This window comes from Pelophylax lessonae, assembly GCF_965119305.1.
Source record: "Pelophylax lessonae genome assembly, chromosome: 2".
Classification (NCBI taxonomy): Eukaryota; Metazoa; Chordata; class Amphibia; order Anura; family Ranidae; genus Pelophylax; species Pelophylax lessonae.
Window position 1 is genome coordinate 637,374,784 of NC_138769.1, and position 20,313 is coordinate 637,395,096.

A 20,313-nucleotide genomic window follows, 5' to 3' on the forward strand; every position below is an offset into this window, starting at 1 on the left:
TGTTCACTGTACCCCACAAAGATTGTGTTCACTGTACCCCACAGAGATTGTGTTCACTGTACCCCACAAAGGTTTTGTTCACTGCACCCCACAAAGATTGTGTTCACTGTACCCCACAAAGGTTGTGTTCACTGCACCCCACAAAGGTTTTGTTCACTGCACCCCACAAAGATTGTGTTCACTGCACCCCACAAAGATTGTGTTCACTGTACCCCACAAAGGTTTTGTTCACTGCACCCCACAAAGATTGTGTTCACTGTACCCCACAAAGATTGTGTTCACTGCACTCCAAAAGGATTGTCTTCACTGCACCCCACAAAGATTGTGTTCACTGTACCCCATAAAGGTTTTGTTCACTGCACCCCACAAAGATTGTGTTCACTGTACCCCACAAAGGTTTTGTTCACTGCACCCCACAAAGATTGTGTTCACTGTACCCCCCAAAGATTTTGTTCACTGCACCCCACAAGGATTGTCTTCACTGCACCCCACAAGGATTGTCTTCACTGCACCCCACAAGGATTGTGTTCACTGCACCCCACAAAGATTGTGTTCACTGCACCCCACAAAGGTTTTGTTCACTGCACCCCACAAAGATTGTGTTCACTGCACCCCACAAGGATTGTCTTCTCTGCACCCCACAAAGATTGTGTTCACTGTACCCCCCAAAGATTTTGTTCACTGCACCCCACAAGGATTCTCTTCACTGCACCCCACAAGGATTGTCTTCACTGCACCCCACAAAGATTATGTTCACTGTACCCCCACAAAGGTTTTGTTCACTGCACCCCACAAAGATTTTGTTCACTGCACTCCAAAAGGATTGTGTTCACTGCACCCCAAAAAGATTGTGTTCACTGCAGCCCACACACAGAAAAATGGATGTGGATCACTGACACCTGCCTATCTCCTATCCCACACCACACAGCAATATCGATTGTAGTTTGTAGAACACACTTTCCCTAAAATTCAGCAGACTCTGTCCCTAACAGGATTGAGAAGAGATCGTAGATCAGGAGAACTAAGTGCAGACCCCACCCCACACAGCAATATCGATTGTAGTTTGTAGAACACACTGACCCTATAATTCAGCAGACTCTATCCCTAAAATGCCTACAACTCGCCCTGCCTAAACACTCCGACCTGTCCCTCAATTCTATCCGGACACAAATGGTTTTTTCCTGCCTATCTTTCCCTAATCAGCAGCCAGCACGTTGATGTGTGCTCTGTCCCTGATCTAAGCAGCATAATGACGCCGCTGCGACTGCCTCGAACTTATAAAGACTTGGTCACATGCTTCAGACGGCCAATCACAGCTACTGAGACATTTGCAGGCATGGCTGGGATGGCTTAAGGCACACCAGTTAAACGATTGTTGATTGGCTGTTGAAAGCCCGCCATGAAAAGAGCGCCAAAGCATGCAAAACCCGGAAATAAAACGACCGAACACGGATTTTTACCCGAATATACAGTAAAGTGTCCGTGTTCGTGTTCGGGTAACAAAAATCCAATTATTCGGTACGAACACGAATAATACAGTCCGTGTTCGCTCAACACTACATGTGACATACATAAAAGGGTCTGGAGAAGCCACGGAGAATGTTATGCTGCCTGTAACATCATTCAGCATTACCGGTTTGGTGGTGGGCCAGTGATGGTCTGGGGAGGCATATCCATGAAGGGACACACAGACCTTGACATGGTAGACAATGGCACCCTGACTGCCATTAGGTATTGGGATGAAATCCTTGGTCCCATTGTCAGACCCTATGCTGGTGCAGTGGGTCCTGGGTTCCTCCTGGTGCATCACAATACAGGGCCTCATGTGGCGAGAGTATGCAGCCAGTTCCTGGAGGATGAAGGAATTGATACTATTGAATGGCTCCCAAGCTTGCCTGACTAAATCCAATAGGACCTTTTGGGCCCGTATTTATTAGCCACTCTTCTAGGATCTCTAAAGGATGGGAAACTCCCTAAAACAATGTGCGAAGCGGTTATTGTTGTGATCCCTAAACCAGGGAAGGACCCATCACTATGTTCATCATACAGACCTATCTCTTTATTAAATGTTGATGGGAAGATCCTTTCAAAAGTCTTGGCCAATCGACTTAATAGTGTCATTACAGGATTGATCCATCCGGACCAAACTGGATTCATACCTGACCGGGGTACGGATATCAATATCCGGAGATTGTTCACACATATGGCCTTGGCGTCGGGGGGGGGGGGGGGGGGGAACAGGTGTGGTCGCCTCCCTCGACGCCGAGAAAGCATTCGATTCTGTTGAGTGGCCATTTCTCTGGAGGATCCTATCTAGCTTCGGGTTCGGCCCTAATTTCGTCTCATGGATTAAGCTTCTCTATGAGAACCCTACGGCTAGAGTCCGTACTAATACATCTCTATCGGATAAATTCCCTCTACTGAGGGGTACCCGACAGGGATGTCCGTTATCCCCAGCCTTGTTTGCCTTAGCTTTGGAGCCGCTAGCGATTATGTTGCGAGCGGACCCACAGGTCCGAGGCATTAAGGTGGGGGTCATTGAAGAGAAGTTGTCTTTATATGCAGACGACACCTTGATCTATTTGGCGGATGCTTCCACATCATTACATAGGGCCCTACAATTATTTGACATCTTTGGCCGTTTTTCAGGCATAAATATTAATTGGTCTAAGTCCGTCCTCTTTCCATTACACCCATCGATATCTTTAATTGATACTCACACACCGTTGAAATGGGTACAGGATATGGTGTACTTAGGCATCAAAGTGGGTCCAACATTGGAGGTATATCAGCAAAATAACATTGACCCTTTAGTTTTACAATTAAATAAAAAGTGTGCGTCTTGGCGCATGCTTCCCTTGTCCCCCGTTGGCAGAATTAACTTAATAAAAATGAACTATCTTCCGAAATTTCTGTATCTTTTTCGTAACTCTCCCATTGATATGACTAGAACCTTTTTTTCGAGATTAGAAAGTATTGTAACAACTTTTGTATGGGCCGGGCGTACTCCACGAGTCGCAAGACGCACGCTATATCTTCCTCTTGCAAGAGGAGGTTTAGCGCTTCCTAACTTTAAATTGTATTTTTGGGCGGCTGTCTTGGTGACGGTCCGGTGGTGGTTCTCCCAGCCCAAAACTAACTCTGCAGTTACACTAGAAGCAGCACTATTGGGTTCATATGCGGCCCTTAGTAATCTTGTTTTTCGGGGGGAACAGGCACATCCTCAAATAACCAGTCTGATGAAGACTGTCCTGCGGATATGGACTCGGGCGCGGGTGATATATAACACACCACTGCATATATCTCCCCACACTCCGTTGTGGGGTAATAATAATTTAAAACATTTATATCATCTCCCTGATCCACAGTTATGGGCCGCTAGAGGGATTGTGACTATGAAACATGTTATTAAAGATGGAAGACTTCAAGGCTTTAATGCTCTTCAGTCCACCCATTCATTACCTCCCACCATGGGGTTTCGTTACCGCCAGCTCAGTCATGCTATGCGGGCTCAGTTCCAAGGCCCTGTTGTCCTGGAATCAGACCCCTTGGAGAAAATGCTAACTTTTAAGGTAATAGGGAAATCTCTCTCTGCTATATACTCCATACTCTCAACAGATCATAGTCAGTCCCCTGAGAAAACCTATAATAAATGGAAGGAGGACATTCCAGATCTGACCATTGAAGAGTGGGAGGACTCGGTTAATAATTATATCCCCTCAATGATAGCGGCTAGGGACAGATTTATACAACTCAAATTCTTACATAGAGCATATTATACGCCGCAACGTCTTGCCAGGATATACCCCACGAAAGATCCTATGTGCATTAGATGTGGGCATGAAATAGGTACATTCTTACATGTTGTTTGGTCATGCCCTGACCTGGCAACCTTTTGGAAAGAAGTGACGGACACTATTGGCGAAATCTTTGACATCATGATTCCCTTGGACCCAAAGGTAACTTTATTGAGTAACCTTACAGAACTGGCTGGGGACAAATATGCTAAAATGTGCATTACATATACCCTGTTTTATGCCAGGAGAGAAATCCTTTTACGATGGAAGTTACCCGAACCTCCCACCCGATTATCCTGGATAGCTGCTGTTACTAAGACACTTCCATTCTACCGTTTTACATACGGTAGTAGGAACTGTCCAAAAAAATTTGATAAAGTCTGGTCAGCCTGGATCGACGCTGTAGGTGAGCCAAGGTCACCTGTTCCATAATGATATAAGTAGGCTCTTATTATTATAATTAATAATAATTTTTTTTTTTTTTTTCTTTTCTTCTCTCCCTGTTTCTAAACTGGTTTATTGATATTCCCCTTCCCTCCCTCTCCCTAAGAATTTTTTAATTTTTTTTTTTTTGTTTTTTTTTGTTGTATGTGTGTTAGTAGGTATGGATAAAATTATTCCTTGTGCAGAGTAATGTATTGTATTGGAATATTTGTTTTGTTTATATGTGTAACAATAAAATAAAAATTTAACTGTTAAAAAAAAAAAAAAATCCAATAGAACACCTCTTGGACTTTTGGGTTTATTTACTAAAGGTAAATACACTGTGCACTCTACAAGAGCAGTGGGTCCTGGGTTCCTCCTGGTGCATGACAATGCCTGGCCTCATGTGGTGAGAGTATGCAGCCAGTTCGTGGAGGACGAAGGAATTGATACCATTGTATGGCCCTGACGCTTGCCTGACCTAAATCCAATAGAACACTTCTGGTACATTGAGGTTTAATTACTAAAGGCAAATCCACTATGCACTACAGATCTGAGGGGAACATGCAAGGAAAATAAAAAAACAGCATTTTTGCATGCACATGATTGGGTGATAGAAATCAGCAGAGCTTCCCCTCATTTCAAATCTTCTCCTCAAATCTACAGCAACTAAACTTCCAAGTGCACTTGAAGTGCACAGTGGATTTGCCTTTAGTAAATAAACCCCGCTATGTTTCGGTCCATCCGACGCAGCCAGGTTGCACCTCTGTCTGTTCATGAGCTCAGTACTACCCTGGTTCAGATTTGGGAGGAAATACCCCAGGACAACATCCGTTGTCTCATTAGGAGCATACCCTGACATTGTCAGGCTTGAATATAAGCACGTGGGGGCCATACAAACTACTGAGTTGCTGCAATGAAGTTTCAACAAAATGGACTAGCCTGCTGCATCATTTTTTCACTTTGATTTTTGGGGTGTCTTTGAACTCAGCCCTCTGTAGGTTGATAATTTTAATTTCCATCAACCTATGTTTCACTCTTTCATTCCTAACATATTACCCAGTCAATATTAGCATAGCTATTCAGCATGATATTTTTCCCATTGAGATCTGATGTGTTTTCAAAGTGTTCCTTTAATTTTTTTGAGCAGTGTATAATAAAATCTGAAGAAAAACAAAAATCAGTTTAGCTCAACTTTTACTTTTAAGGAGAGTGAAGTATGTGTAATTCCAGTCAAAACCCAACTAAGCCTAAACCTGCTTCCACTCCCTTTCTAAGCCTATTTTATATACACAGTAAGAGGAAAGATGCCTATGCTTATCTATTCTGAAGTTGAAATGAGGGTAACCCAAGGACTGCTGGACTTTAGTGCTCCCAAATAGAGCGCTAAGGTTAAAATAACAAATGCATGGAAATCTGTGTTAAATGACTACTACGGGCAAGTAAAAGCTTACCTGTATTAAATGTATCATACCCTTCCTATGAATCAGTATATAACAAATCCACACATAGACTCAAGAAAATTCAGACCTTAAAGCCCACATGGGATAAAGGATACAGCTAGAGGCTTCTAAAGATGTCCACAAGGGGAATTCACAAAAAATGTATTGTAGATTGTATAAAAAAGTAAGTATAGATGCTTTTCATCTGATGATGCTAGTTACCCATATGAAGTTAAGATATTAGATAAATGAAAAAACAAATTTAAACCCGAGCTACAAAACGTGTGGTCATTGAGTGAAAGAAATATGTAAATTAAAAGTGTAAATGTGTGCAGCTGCTGCAAACACTAAGAAAATCTTAGGGAGAATGATGCAATCAAATTTATGCAGCGCTAGCTCCAGTGATGTTTTAGTATACAATATATCTCAAATTATCATAAATATAAAGTGCTAAGTGCTGAAATAATCAAATATGCAATAAACAGTAAAATATCAAGTGCATACAATCCACATAAGTGTTTTAAATAAATCCAAGTGAATATTAAGTGCATAAAAAAAGTCCTTAATGTGATCCAAATAAGGTGCCAAAGTGCCAGGAATTCAAAGTGCTTGCAAAGTGATAAGGTGCCCCTCTCGGTTCCCCACTCACCAGATTGCCGATATAAAAAGACCTTGGTTATTTATTGCACAGTGGCCGGGATCTTTGAAACAGACTTCTCCTATGTAGCCTTCAGTAATATATGGGTCCGCCTCCGCTTCCACCATTAAATGAAAAGAGGGCCATACATGGTGAAGTATGTTTAAACCGATTTATTTTCATAAGAAAGGTCAAATGGACAAATGGATACTCACAAGCGAATAAAGTAAATAAGCATGTACAGTAAACTCGTGTGGCGCCGCTCTCAGCGTTTCGGCGTCGAGCGGCGCCACACGAGTTCACTGTACATGCTTATTTACTTTATTCGCTTGTGAGTATCCATTTGACCTCTTCAAAGACGCCGAGAGCCGCTGTATTGACGGCGAAACGCGTTGACGTACTTCCGGTTGCGGACCAGACGGAATGTCACTTCCGGTCAGGAACTTCCTGTGTGTGGAACGCACGCCGAGAGCGGCGCCACACAAGTTCACTGTACATGCTTATTTACTTTATTCGCTTGTGAGTATCCATTTGACCTTTCTTATGAAAATAAATCGGTTTAAACATACTTCACCATGTATGGCCCTCTTTTCATTTAATGGTGGAAGCGGAGGCGGACCCATATATTACTGAAGGCTACATAGGAGAAGTCTGTTTCAAAGATCCCGGGCCACTGTGCAATAAATAACCAAGGTCTTTTTATATCGGCAATCTGGTGAGTGGGGAACCGAGAGGGGCACCTTATCACTTTGCAAGCACTTTGAATTCCTGGCACTTTGGCACCTTATTTGGATCACATTAAGGACTTTTTTATGCACTTAATATTCACTTGGATTTATTTATAACACTTATGTGGATTTTATGCACTTGATATTTTACTGTTTATTGCATATTTGATTATTTCAGCACTTAGCACTTTATATTTATGATAATTTGAGATATATTGTATACTAAAACATCACTGGAGCTAGCGCTGCATAAGATATTAGATACTTTATTTAGATTTGGATTTAGTACCTTTATACTTTCTTCATCAATCATTAGGGGAGCCGCTTTGACATGAAAAAGCTAAGCCTTGCTCATCTGCCAGGATGGACACCTACACACAGAGCTACAGTGCACAACAAATCATAATAAACCACTAAAGCAGAAAAGATTGAAGGGATCCCACAGTCAATACCAATGACAAGACATATGCCATCTGCTTGCATTTGTGAGCGTAGCTTCCACAGTATAAATCATCTTTAGATGTGTTATTTTTTAATCATGCAAACGTGATATCTTGCTTATAAATAACATATTTACAGTGATCCAGGCTCATTTTCACATATTTTCTAGGCTATCCTGGTCTTTGGTTGAAAAAGATTTTTGTTTATAAAGCTCATTAGCTTAAACTCATCATGTTTACACAAAAAAAAAGAGACAGAAGAGAGATACACCCCAGCTTCCTACCTCCCCTATACAGAATAGTCTGTACAGTCTTTATAAAAGGCCCATTCACACCACTCATGTCCATTGTGGTATTTTAAACATGCTTTTCAACGTGTGTTACTTTTGCACATAAACGTGTGTTACATTAAAGCAGCCCATTTGATTTCACTATTTTCTCCACATCACACTAGTGCACAGAACCTGCACAAGCATTATTCCAGGCCATGGTATAAATGGGACCTTATTGAGAGAGGTCCTGTCTGAAAACCTGATGCTCTCTACCATAAGAAAAGAAATAATGCTCTTCGAGTCGTGAATGCACCTGGCTTTAGATAATCATTAGTAAAAAAAAGATTTTAGAGTTAAAAAAACAAATAATGGATTCAAAGTAAATATACTTACACAAGTTTACAATTCAATTTATTCTAAACTCATTATAGTTTAATTTAAAGTACAGTTTTTTTTAGTCTGTTTTCCATTAGGAAGGTTTCCCTTCCCTACCTTGGAACGCAAGAGAAAGTGAGAGAAAAAGCTATATAGTTTGAGAGAAGTTCCTCTCTGACTGTTGTCACGAGAATACGTGTCCCCATTGGAAAAATTACCATCCCCTCTTTTGGAATTCCAGTCTCTTTCTTTCACGTTGGCAATGGTCAACAGTTGAAATAGGGGGTTATTCTCCCCAGCGGGAACATAGACGCCAATAAAAAAAAAACCTGACAGGAATTCTAATTCTTCTCTACTTTATATGAAACTATTAATTGGCTATGAATACACTTTAAAATCAAAATCATGTTTTTTAAGCCAAGCAAAAAACAAGTTACAAATTACTTTTAAAGCACACCATTTTTGCTAGTCTCTGTGAGAGCAGCTGGTTATATTTGCACAGACCCTTGCTTGTCCTCTTACTAAAATTACCTGTCAAATATGAGCTGCTGATGTCATAAGATGGTGTATATCAACCAGTACAGTTTTGTAAGGTGGGGAGAAGATTTAGATGGCAAATGACTGCTGGGATCTCTGTTTTTAGCCATCACTAAAAATAGGCTCAGTCCTTCTACAATGTGACCTTACACGGTGGTGTAGAGTAGTGCATGGTCAACTTTGTTTTACTATTGTTGTTGTATCTGGTCCATTTTATTGGGGACTTAACCTATGATATATCTGTGTTTATTTGCAGTACCTGTTGTCAAGCAGACGTGGGAGAAGGAAGCTGTACACCTCGAGTATTACAGTGATCATACAGACCCCACTATCCCAACAGTAGATTTAGGGATACCAAATGTTGAAAGAGGTAAATTAATTTGGTTACTTCTAATATTCTTCTTTTCCCAAAGTAGCTCTCCATACAACAGCAATTGATTGTCGTAATTTTCTAAATATATTGCAACCTCTCCTGCTTTAGTATTGCAAAGTAATGCATTTACTTTTCCTTAAAGTTACCTTGTCTTTAATATTTATTAAATGCTTTTTTAAATTTTTGGTAACAACTCCTTTAGTGAACCTGTAATGTCATACATTAGGGGTGTGTTGCCTTCATCGGATAACTGATTATGATCTGCTTCTGGGCTGCTAAAACAGTTAAAGACTTGGTTAACTTGCATAAATACAAGGCTTTGAATCCCAGTTACGGTGTATAGCCATCCCTTTTCTTTCATTGTAATAGATCTAGATATATTATTTGAGAGGGAGCAGGCACAGACACAGTATTTGGGAATGTCTGGAGCTGGAGTACATAATGTTTGTCCGAGCTGCTGCGAATTAAAGTAAAACTAGTGTAGCAGGTTTTCCAGTCCTGTGGCCGGATGTGGGTCTGCCATTGTTACCGGTTACCTATCCAGCCCATGTGAGCTGCGGCCCTGGGTGTGAGAACTGAGACATTGACGACTCCAGCATCTTTGTTTTGTGGTTTTATTGTAGAAAAAGGGGATGGGAGAAGGGAATGAGTGGGATACACCTTTAGGCTTAACTAGATACAATTTGGGACTTTATCCAAAGAAATATCTGTTAACGCTGCCTTGACGCCAGCTAGCCAGTGCTCAATGATGCTTAGAACACACTATTACTTGACTGAAGTGCTGAATCCTCGACTCTTGGTCCAGCAGACTCAGGACTGTGGAGCATAGAACTACTGATACTGCTGCAATGCAAAGTCTCTGACCACTCTCTCCAGCCAGGCATTGGCCGGAGGTAGCTTGCCGTGGGTTACTGTATAGCTGCAACTCTCAACTGGTACACTGTACAATCCAGGGCCCAAACCGCTGCCGCCCCCTTTACACTTTGAGCTCTTCAGGGTCCACTGACTATGTACCCCCTCTATTACTTCAGGGTCCTCAACCTAGGTACCCCCTTTCAGCTAGCTGGCACTGGATCCCAGAACCTCCTCCGGAGTAGCCTCCTCTAACACTTCAGGCAGACCCCCAGGGGCAATCCTCAGTACTCACGACCTGTGTAGGCTTTCCTGGGACTGGACCCCTCTCGCTCTCCGCTGGTTCTCGGCACACTGGATCCCCTCAGCTCAACTCAGCACTCTCTGGACTCTCAGGCGACACCCCGAGACATCATCTTCCTCAGACAGGAGGAAAGACAGCCGTTCTCTCCCTCCTGGGACTCTGCTCCTGCCAAAGACACCGCGTCACATGCTTCCCCCAAACTTATACCCACTCCCAGAATCCCTTGCAGCATAATCTGCCTTCTGGGGTAGTTACAAGCTTGGATGTGCCCCCTGATTGGGTTTCCTCCACTGCCCTATCAGAAGCCTCTAATAGAGCCAGTGGGGAGACTCCCCTCACAGGAGACACACTTTGAAACCATGACAACCTACCTAGCAAAAAGAAACCCGGCCCTGCTGTTAGGCAGACAGGCCCACTATGCATTTACCTAGCACCTACCTGTAGGGTGCCACACTAGTACTGTTTTTTACATTCTGAAGCAAGTGTGGAGATTTTTACCTTGGTCAAATACTGGGAGATTTCTCATTATCCCAAATGCACAGCAGGAAGTGATTAGGAATTTCTCTGACACATTTGATATCTGTCACCAGAACAGATGTGCACATTGGAAAATATATCCTTCTCTCTGGTGCTAGAGACGGTTGTACAATATAAGATTTCCTTTCACTTTCTGTCCCCAGGGAATATAGTTAAGGTGTATCTCCCAACATAGACAGTGATACAAACCTGACAGAGGCCCATTGGCTCCCACTGCTGGCAATCATAGCCAGTGACCCAATGAGGAGAGAGCAAGGGGTGGGGGCGAGCCACAATTCTATGTGTCTTATGGACGCTTTGAGCAGCGGCTCGGGAGTGAGGACACAGCGGTGCCCTCAGGGCAAGCGGCTTTCTCTGGGGGCACTGCTCAAGGGGGAGGAGCCAGGAGCAACCGGCAGGGGACCAGGAAAGAAAAGGATTGGAGCTGCTCTATGCAAAATCGGAGAGAAAAAGAGAGGTGATAACTGGCTTATGTTAAAGAGACATCTCCACTGATAATCAAGGCACTGATTATCAGTGCAGTCCCCCAGTGCCCACCAGTGCTGCCCATCAGTCCTTCCTCATCAGTGTCACCTATCAGTAGTGCTCATCAGTGCACATCAGTGAAGGAGAAAAATGACCTGTTTGCAAAGTATTATAATTTTTTTTTCCAAATTTTTGGGCATTTGTTGCTTGTTTAGCAAAAAAATTAAAAACCCAGTGGTGATTAAATACCACTAAAAGAAAGCTCTATTTGTGTGAAAAAAAATTATAAAAATGTCATATGGGTACAGAGTTGCATGATGGCGCAATTGTCATTCTAAGTGTGAGAGCGCTAAAAGCTGAAAATTGACCTAGGCAGGTAGGGGGTTAAAGTGCCCAGTAGGCAAGTGTTTAAACAGATCTGCAGCCTTTGTTTTTCCCAGTGGTGTTTATAAACTGCACTGGATAAGTGGATGCTAGGCAGCCATTCTACACCCTAATCTCTGTGCATCAAGCCGTCAGTAGATGGCTCAGTACACAGAGACACTGTACCAAACCGATTAGAGGGACTGGATAACCATGTGATATAACCATGTGATATAACCATGTGATAGCTGTGACTGATCATCATGCAAATCACAAGACATTGTTTACAGTGTTGATCCCCCTCTCCTTCCTTTTACAACTGGATAGAACCCTGGGAACAAAGAACACGGAGGAAAAATGGGAGTGCTTCAAGAGCATACTTAACAAAGGGATTTGACCAGTGCATTCCAAAGGGAAATACATTTATAAGAGCAAAACTAAACCCTGGGTGGCTAAACTCCAACATAAAAATGCATATTAATGCTAAAGAAAAGGCCTTCAAAAAATACAAGGCTGAGGGGTCATTGGCAGTATTCAAGCATTACAAAGAGTGTAATAAGTAATGTAAAGACGAAATCAGGGCGGCTAAAATAGAACACAAGAGACATATAGCGGAAGAGAGTAAAAAGAACCCCAAAAAATTATTTAAGTATATAAACAGTAAAAAAAGCGAGGCCAGAACACATTGGCCCCATAAAAGACGATAAGGGAGCTTTGGCCACAGAGGACAGGGAAAAGGCGGTAGTGTTAAAGCGGAGTTCCACCTAAAAAACTAAAAAATACATAAAAATACCCCCAGGACAGTCTGGGCTAGTGCATTCCACAATGGATAGCCTCTAAAAATGTCCCGGGTTGCACTTACCTGCAGGAAGAAATACTTACCATGAAAATGTCTTCTACAGCGCTGCCATCTCAGGTGTGGGCAGCTTGAAGCCAGCGCGATCCTCTTCTGCGTCCTCTTCCGTCCTCTTCGGTCCCACGATGCACTGTGCCGGCCCCGCCGTCACTTGCGGGTCTTCAGCATCATCCCTGCACAGCTTCTGGGCATGCCCAGAAGCTGTTTAGCAAGGTATGATGGCATCTGCACCGGAACTGACGTAGGGGCCGGTGCAGGCGCATTGATTCCTGGGAGCGATGACGTTCAGCTCCCAGGAATCATTGCAAGCCAGGAAATGACGATTCGCCGTGGCCGCCGAGGGGAGGAAGAGAAAGTAAGGTAAGTATATTATCTTCTAAACAAGGTAAGTAAAAAAAAAAAATTGCGATTATCCATCTGTTTTTCAGGTGACCCGGACCAAGAAGATGGAATGAACTTTCATTTTCGGGTGGAACTCCGCTTTAAATAATTTCTTCTCTTCAGTCTTCACAAAAGAATTGGGGGGCTACACTAACCCAGCTTGTAAGGCCAAACTAAACAACACACCTCAGGAAATACCGCCATGGCTAACAGAAGATAGACGTAGAACTAAACTAGAGAAACTTAACATAAATAAATCACCGGGACCGAATGGCTTGCACCCGAGGGTTCTTAAGGAGCTCAGCCAGGTGATTGCCAGACCATTATTCTTGATCTTTAAGGATAGTTTACAGACTGGTATGGTGCCAGCTGATTGGAAAAAAGCCAACGTGGTACCAATATTTAAAAAGGGGCCGAGATATATCCCGGGTAACTATAGGCCGGTCAGCCTAACATCAGTAGTCTGCAAGATTTTTTAGGGGATGTTAAGGGACCACATACAAGACTTTAGTAATGAAAACGGTATTATTAGTAGTAATCAGCATGGATTCATGAAAAATCGTTCTTGCCAGACCAATTTATTAACCTTCTATGATGAAGTGAGCTGCCACATAGATAAAGGTAAGCCTGTGGATGTGGTGTATCTGGACTTTGCAAAGGCCTTTGACACCGTTCCCCACAAACGCTTACTGTTCAAACTAAGGAAGGCAGGTATGGACCATAAGGTGAGTACCTGGATAGAGAACTGGCTCCAGGGGAGGTTGCAAATGGTGGTGATTAATGGGGAGTACTCAGATTGGGCAGGTGTGGAAAGCGGGATCCCCCAGGGTTCTGTCCTGGGGCCAATCCTGTTTAATTTATTCATAAATGATCTAGAGGAGGGGATATCAAGTAAAATCTCGGTATTTGCGGATGATACTAAACTAAGCATGCCAAAATCATCTGGGCAGGATGTGGAAACCTTACAAGCGGACCTGAACAAAATAATGGGGTGGGCAACTACATGGCAGATGAGGTTTAATGTTGAAAAATGTAAAGTAATGCACTTGGGTGCCAGAAACCAGAAAGCAAGCTACTCATTAGGGGGGGGAACCTCTGAGTGAGTCTAGGATGGAAAAGGACCTGGGGGTACTGGTAGACAACAGGCTTGGCAGTGGCATGCAATGCCAACAGAAAACTGGGATGTATAAAAAAGGGGATTCACTCCAGAAATAAAGAGATTATTCTGCCACTCCACAAGACTCTGGTCCGGCCACATTTGGAGTATGCTGTCCAGTTCTGGGCACCGGTCCTCAGGAAGGATGTGCTGGAACTGGAGAAAGTCCAGAGAAGGGCAACAAAAATAATTAGGGGAATGGAGGACATCAGTTATGAGGAAAGACTACAAGCACTGAACTTATTCTCTCTGGAGAAGAGACGATTGAGGGGGGATATGATATCAATGTACAAATACTGTACTGGCAACCCTAGCATATGGAAAAACCTATTAAGAGAAAGGGAATACAATAAGACACGTGGCCACTCACTAAAACTAGAGGAAAGGCGGTTTAACCTTAAAATACGCAGGGGGTCCTTCACTGTAAGAGCAGTAAAGATGTGGAATTCTCTTCTGCAAGCAGTCGTATCAGCAGGGAGCATTGATGGTTTCAAAAAACTATTAGATGGGCACCTTAAAGACCACAACATAAAGGGGTATACAATGTACGGTTAACAGAAAACATGCTCAGGCATCGTGGGTTGAACTGGATGGACTGTTGTCTTTTTTCTACCTCGCTGATTATGTAACAACTGAGGAAGGTGAGAGATTGTGGTACTTGTGAATGGAGTGGCAGCAATTGCAGATTTAGGGCCGGTTAACATTAGTGCAATCACAGAGATCGCATGTAATTTGGAGCGCACTGCTTCTAAATTACATGCGATCTCTGTGCGGTGCAAATTTCAGCTATACACTTTGTATGGCTGAATTCGCACCGCAATCGCACTAAACACGCACATGACCCTTTTTTTATCAGCAGCAGAATCGGATCGCATGGTGGTTCACACTAGTGCGATCTGATTCTGTGTGAACTTGCAGATCACACTGCGATATGCAATCTCAACTGGGGGTGTCATTAACTTTTAATTGACACCCCCTGCGTATCGCATATGGCAGTGTGAACTGCCAGGGGTGCGGATGCGATGTGGGAACACACTGCATATTCGCAGCGTTCCCACATCGCAGAAGTGTGAACCGGGACTCAATCACTATGTATCACTGACACAGTTCCTCTCCTATGTATATTATCTGTATGCTGTCTCTAGTTACCTGGATATTAACCTTTCATCTCACTTAAACTGCACAGCTAAATTTTAACCCCTTCATATCCATTCAGTCACTGTATGTGACCAGTACAGTAGCACCTTCAATTCCTCCTTCCTCCGTGTATGACTTGTATATCAATGTACCTAGTCCACCATTTCCATTTCCAATTTCCAAAGTGTAATACTGTCTTAGCAATTTTATTTTAACAGGAATTAAGTGAACATTTTTTCTTTGAGAATGTTAAGTATTTTTTTTCCATAGAAACATGGAAAAATGAAGACAGAAAAAGACCAAGTGGTCCATCAAGTCTTCTTTTATTATTATTACTATTATTATTATTTATACATGTTTTTGAGACTTTTCTTTTGTTTTTTTTATTTTTTTGTTTGGGTATAGTTCTATGTTTGCCCAAAGCATGTTTGAATCTACTTACTGTTGACTGACTCCCTGCTTGTGCTGGAAGCCTGTCCCAAGCATCTACCACCCTTTTTGTAAAATACTTTCTTGACCTTTCTTGAACTCTAATTTGAACTTTCCTCCTGCTAGTTTGAGGTCATGTGCCCGTGTTCTTGATCTTAGCTTCATATTAAAAATACTGTACTCCTAAACCTTATTCATCCTATTAATGTATTTAAAGGTTTTTATCATGTCTCCTCTTTCCCTTCTTTTCTCCAGAATTTACATATTAAGTTCTTTAAGTCTTTCCTGATATGTTTTATCCCCCAGACCTTTCACCATGTGTTATCTGTCTTTGGACTAGTTCTGATATCTAGATATATAGTACAAAATAAAAAGTACTACCAGAAAGAAAGCTCCATCCGTCTCAAAAATGACATAAAATGAATTTGAGTAGTATTGCATGTTGGAGTAATTGTCAGTGAAACTAACACAGCAGAAGGTGGCCTTAAAATAAAGGGATACCATAGGCTGGTGCTGAAGTGTCTAAACACATGCATACATGGGCAAGCAATGAATGTTGCATGCACATCCCTAATACACTTTGCTTTCCCCTGAACCCTGTATGTTAAAGTTATTTTAACCACTTAAGCCCCGGAAGAATTTACCCCCTTCCTGACCAGGCCCTATTTTGCGATTCGGCACTGCTTGAGTTTACCGGACAATTGCGCGGTTGTGCGACACTGTACCTAAATGAATTTGACGTCCTTTTATTCCCACAAATAGAGCTTTCTTTTGGTGGTATTTGATCACCTATGCGATTTTTTGATCATGCGCTATAAACAAATAAAGAGCGACAATTTTGCAAAAATAACAATATTTTTCACACATTTTTTATATGAAATTCCCTCCCCAAAAAAATGTAAAAACCAACATTTTTTAACATTTTTGGCCAATTTGTTTTCTGCTACATATGTTTGGTAAAAAAAAATCACAATAAGCGTATTTTGATTGGTTTGTGCAAAAGTTATTACGTTTACTAAGGGAAAGATTTTTGTCATTTTTGTTGTTTTTTTTTTAATGAGTAATGGCGGCGATCTGCGATTCTTTTTTTGCGGGACTGCGACATTGCGGCGGACTGATCGGACCCTTGACTGACATTTTTGACACTTTTGGGGGTACCAGTGACATTACTACAGTAATCAGTTCTATACATATGCATTGTTACTGTAAAAATTACACTGGCAGGGAAGGGGTTAACTTTATTGAAGAGGGAGGGGTTAAGTGTGTCCCTAGGGGCCAGTCACACGCGCGGGAACGATAGGGAACGAGCCGGGGCGGGAGCGCGCCTCCGGCGGTGCACGCTCGCCCGCTATTGGCTCACAGGCTAGTGACGTACTGGTACGTCACTTTGCCTGGCCGGGGCTGACCGCTGCAGTATATGTACTTGCGGCGGTCGGCAAGCGGTTAAACTGTCTCCCTACATGCAAGCGGCTTTGACCTTGAAATTGACATGGGGTGGCAATTCTTGTTTGTCTTATTTGTTCCTCTAAAGAGCAGCTCCACCTGCATGAGCTTCAGAACAGGGCCTAATCATGGTCCCTTTCCCATGCTCATGGAGCACATGCAATATGTGTCTATTGAACTTAAATGTAGTTCTTCATTTTGTTATCAAGTAAAACAATCTTTTAATGTATTAAATTGACAATAAAACAATATCTTTATTTTTCCAAAATAATACACATCTACTAATAGGTCTTTTCATTAACTTTTTTGCTGTGTTTTCTGTCTCCTTGTAACATCTTCTGTGAGCTCCTAAACCTCTTCTTTTCCCCAGCACTTCCATTTGTGTGAAACAAGCAGTGCACTTTAGTTTTGGTCATGTGCACTGCTCTGTGCACACTACAAATCCCATTGTCCCTAGCACATCTCAGGAGTGAGAAAGAAAAAGTGGCTGCGCTCCTACTAACAAGGACCATGGAGAATGAGCAAAGCTCTAGCAGGATGTCGAATCACTGCAGGAAAGAAAAAGGAATTTGGAGCTTTATAGGAGGCTTAGAATAGAACTTGTTTTAAACCAGAGTTTAGTGCCACTTTAATTTGAAGCGTGAAGCACTTTTTTTCTGCAGGTACAGTTTTTCTGCTTAGTTACCTTCATTGGCTTGATTGATTTGTACCAAGGATTTGCTGACATAATTGCTTGCCAAACCTTTCAAATCTCCCTATAGTTTATTTTATTATGTAGTTGACAAAAATAAAGGCAGCGTGAAATGTGTTATTAAAGGTAGGTTAAAAATATGTAATATAATACTAGTAACAACTTCCTAAATTAAACCTGCCAGTAAAATTTAAAGTATAGCTTAAGTCAAAACTTTATTTTTTTTCATTTTGGATAGAGTAGGATAAATAAAGTATATGTCAGGGCAAAGTACAATATGAATAAAAATTGTACTGGAAGAGACCAATGGGCCAAAAAGGGAGCCTTACAGGGATGGACAAATAAAGCCACAGGGCGATTATTGACAAAATAAAGTGTGTTTTATTCTGGTATGAATAAATATCAACACAAGTAACAAAATATGGTTCAGTCAGAAAGGTGCAGAGGTTTTGTGGTGCAAACAATGGGTGAATGTGGTAACCCAAATAAAGTAACAAACACAAGAAAAATAATAATGGTAACCCGGTAGGGGTAACAAACAGTACAGAACAATAGAAAACTTGAGTTGCAGTGAGTCATCTGGACGTCCGGTGGGGGATGGCACTGTCAGAGAAATCCCGCAGGCAAATCGCCATGTAAAATAACCGTGTATACAATAAGTATTTGGGGAAATCAAGGGCAAATCAATGACAGTGTCAGTATCTTGCGTGCACAAGCTGTATGTGCCAGAAATCTGGCTAGGATACACAGGTTCTCCAAACGGCAAATAGACCACAATGGGGTAAAGGGACAGTGCTGTGGTAGTATCCTGGCAAGGAAAAGCCTAGAGGATATGAGCCAGAGACCAAGTGTGGAGGGGGGAAGAGAGGGAGGGCGAGAGGAGCAAAGTAGTAATTGTTGACAGAGCAGATGGAGCGGGATAGTCCAGTTATCCAAAAAAGTCAGGAGGAAAGGGGGGAGGGAGTGCAAAGGATCCTGCTGGAGTAATAAGTCAGCCCTTGTAGTAGGATAAGTAAACATGCATCATACATAATAGGGGGAGTACAACTTGGTGAACCAAGGGTGGAGAAGGATATGGGTGTTCTGGTAGATCATAAGCTTAATAATAGCATGCGATGCCAAGCTGCGGTTTCCAAAGTGAGCAAATTCCTTTTTATGTATTACGGGCGGTATAGACTCCAGAGGGAGAGATATCATTCTGCCCCTGTATAAATCATTAGTAAGACCTCATCTGGAATATGCAGTTCAGTTTTGGACACTAGTTCACAAAAAGGATATTAGGGAACTGGGGAAAGTGCAGAGAACGGCAACCAAACTGTTAAGGGGCATGGAGGAGCTCCACTATGAGGAAAGATTAGAGGAACTGAATTTATTCTCTCTTGAGAAGAGGAGATTAAGGAGGGGGGGTGGGATATGATCAGCATGTAAAAATACTTAAGTAGTTAATAAAGTGAACTTGGTGTTGAGTTATTCACTTTAAGGTCATCACAGAGGTCAAGGAGGCACTCTTTATGTCCGGAGGAAAAGAGATTTCATCTCCAAATACGGAAAAGTTTCTTCACAGTAAGAGTTGTGAATTGTGGAATAGACTCCCTCAAGAGCTAGTTCTGGCCAGCTCAGTAGATTCTTTCCTAAATGTACATAATATAACTGGATACTAATGTTTATAGGTAAAGTTGATCCACGGAATATCCTATTGCCTCTTGGCTTGGGGGATCAGGAAGGAATTGTTTCCCCTGCTGGAGCAAATTGGATCATGCTATGCTGGGTTTTTTTGCCTTCCTCTGGACCAATTGTGGGTATAGGATTGTGTATATAGAATTGTATTTTTTTCCTCTTTTTATTGGTTGAACTAGATTAACTTGTGTCTTTTTTCAACCAGACTAGTTACAGTATGTAATTTCTACAATACATGCACATTTCTCCATGCTTTATCCATTTAAATGTGCTACAAATGCAGTATCTCACAAAAGTGAGTACACCCCTCCAATTTTTGTAAATATTTTATTATATCTTTTCAAGTGATAACACTGAAGAAATGACACTTTGCTACAATGTAAAGTAGTGAGTGTACAGCTTGTATAACAGTGTAAATTAGCTGTCCCCTCAAAATAACTCAACACACAGCCATTAATGTCTAAACCACTGGCAAAAAAAGTGAGTACACCTCTAAATTAAAATGTCCAAATTAGGCCTAAAGTTTCAATATTTTGTGAGGCCACCATTATTTTTCAGCACTGCCTTAACCCTCTTGGGCATAGAGTTCACCAGAGCTTCACAGGTTGCCACTGGAGTCCTCTTTCCCTCCTCCTTGATGATTTCATGGATCTGGTGGATGTTAGAGACCTTGCGCACCTCCACCTTCCATTTGCGGATGCCCCACAGATGCTCAATAGGGTTTAGGTCTGGAGACATGCTTGGCCAGTCCATCACCTTTACCCTCAGCTTCTTTAGCAAGGCAGTGGTCATCTTGGAGGTGTGTTTGGGGTCATTATCATATTAGAATACTGCCCTTCGGCCCAGTCGCCAAAGGGAGGGGATCATGCTGTGCTTCAGTATGTCACAGTACATACTGGCATTTATGATTCCCTGAATGAACTGTAGCTCCCCAGTGCCGACAGCCAGACCGTGACACTCCCACCACCATGCTTGACTGTAGGCAAGACACACTTGTC

At 42.2% G+C, this 20,313-nt stretch overlaps 1 protein-coding gene across 1 annotated transcript in view; it reads left to right on the forward strand.

The window, feature by feature from the left end:
* B3GLCT (beta 3-glucosyltransferase) overlaps positions 1 to 20,313 on the forward strand; it is a 1,154,157-nt gene that overhangs the window by 1,003,381 nt on the left and 130,463 nt on the right. The window contains exon 11 of the mRNA XM_082244867.1: positions 8,908 to 9,021. Coding sequence (XP_082100993.1) covers positions 8,908 to 9,021 — 114 coding nt within the window. The remainder of the gene's footprint in view (positions 1 to 8,907; positions 9,022 to 20,313) is intronic.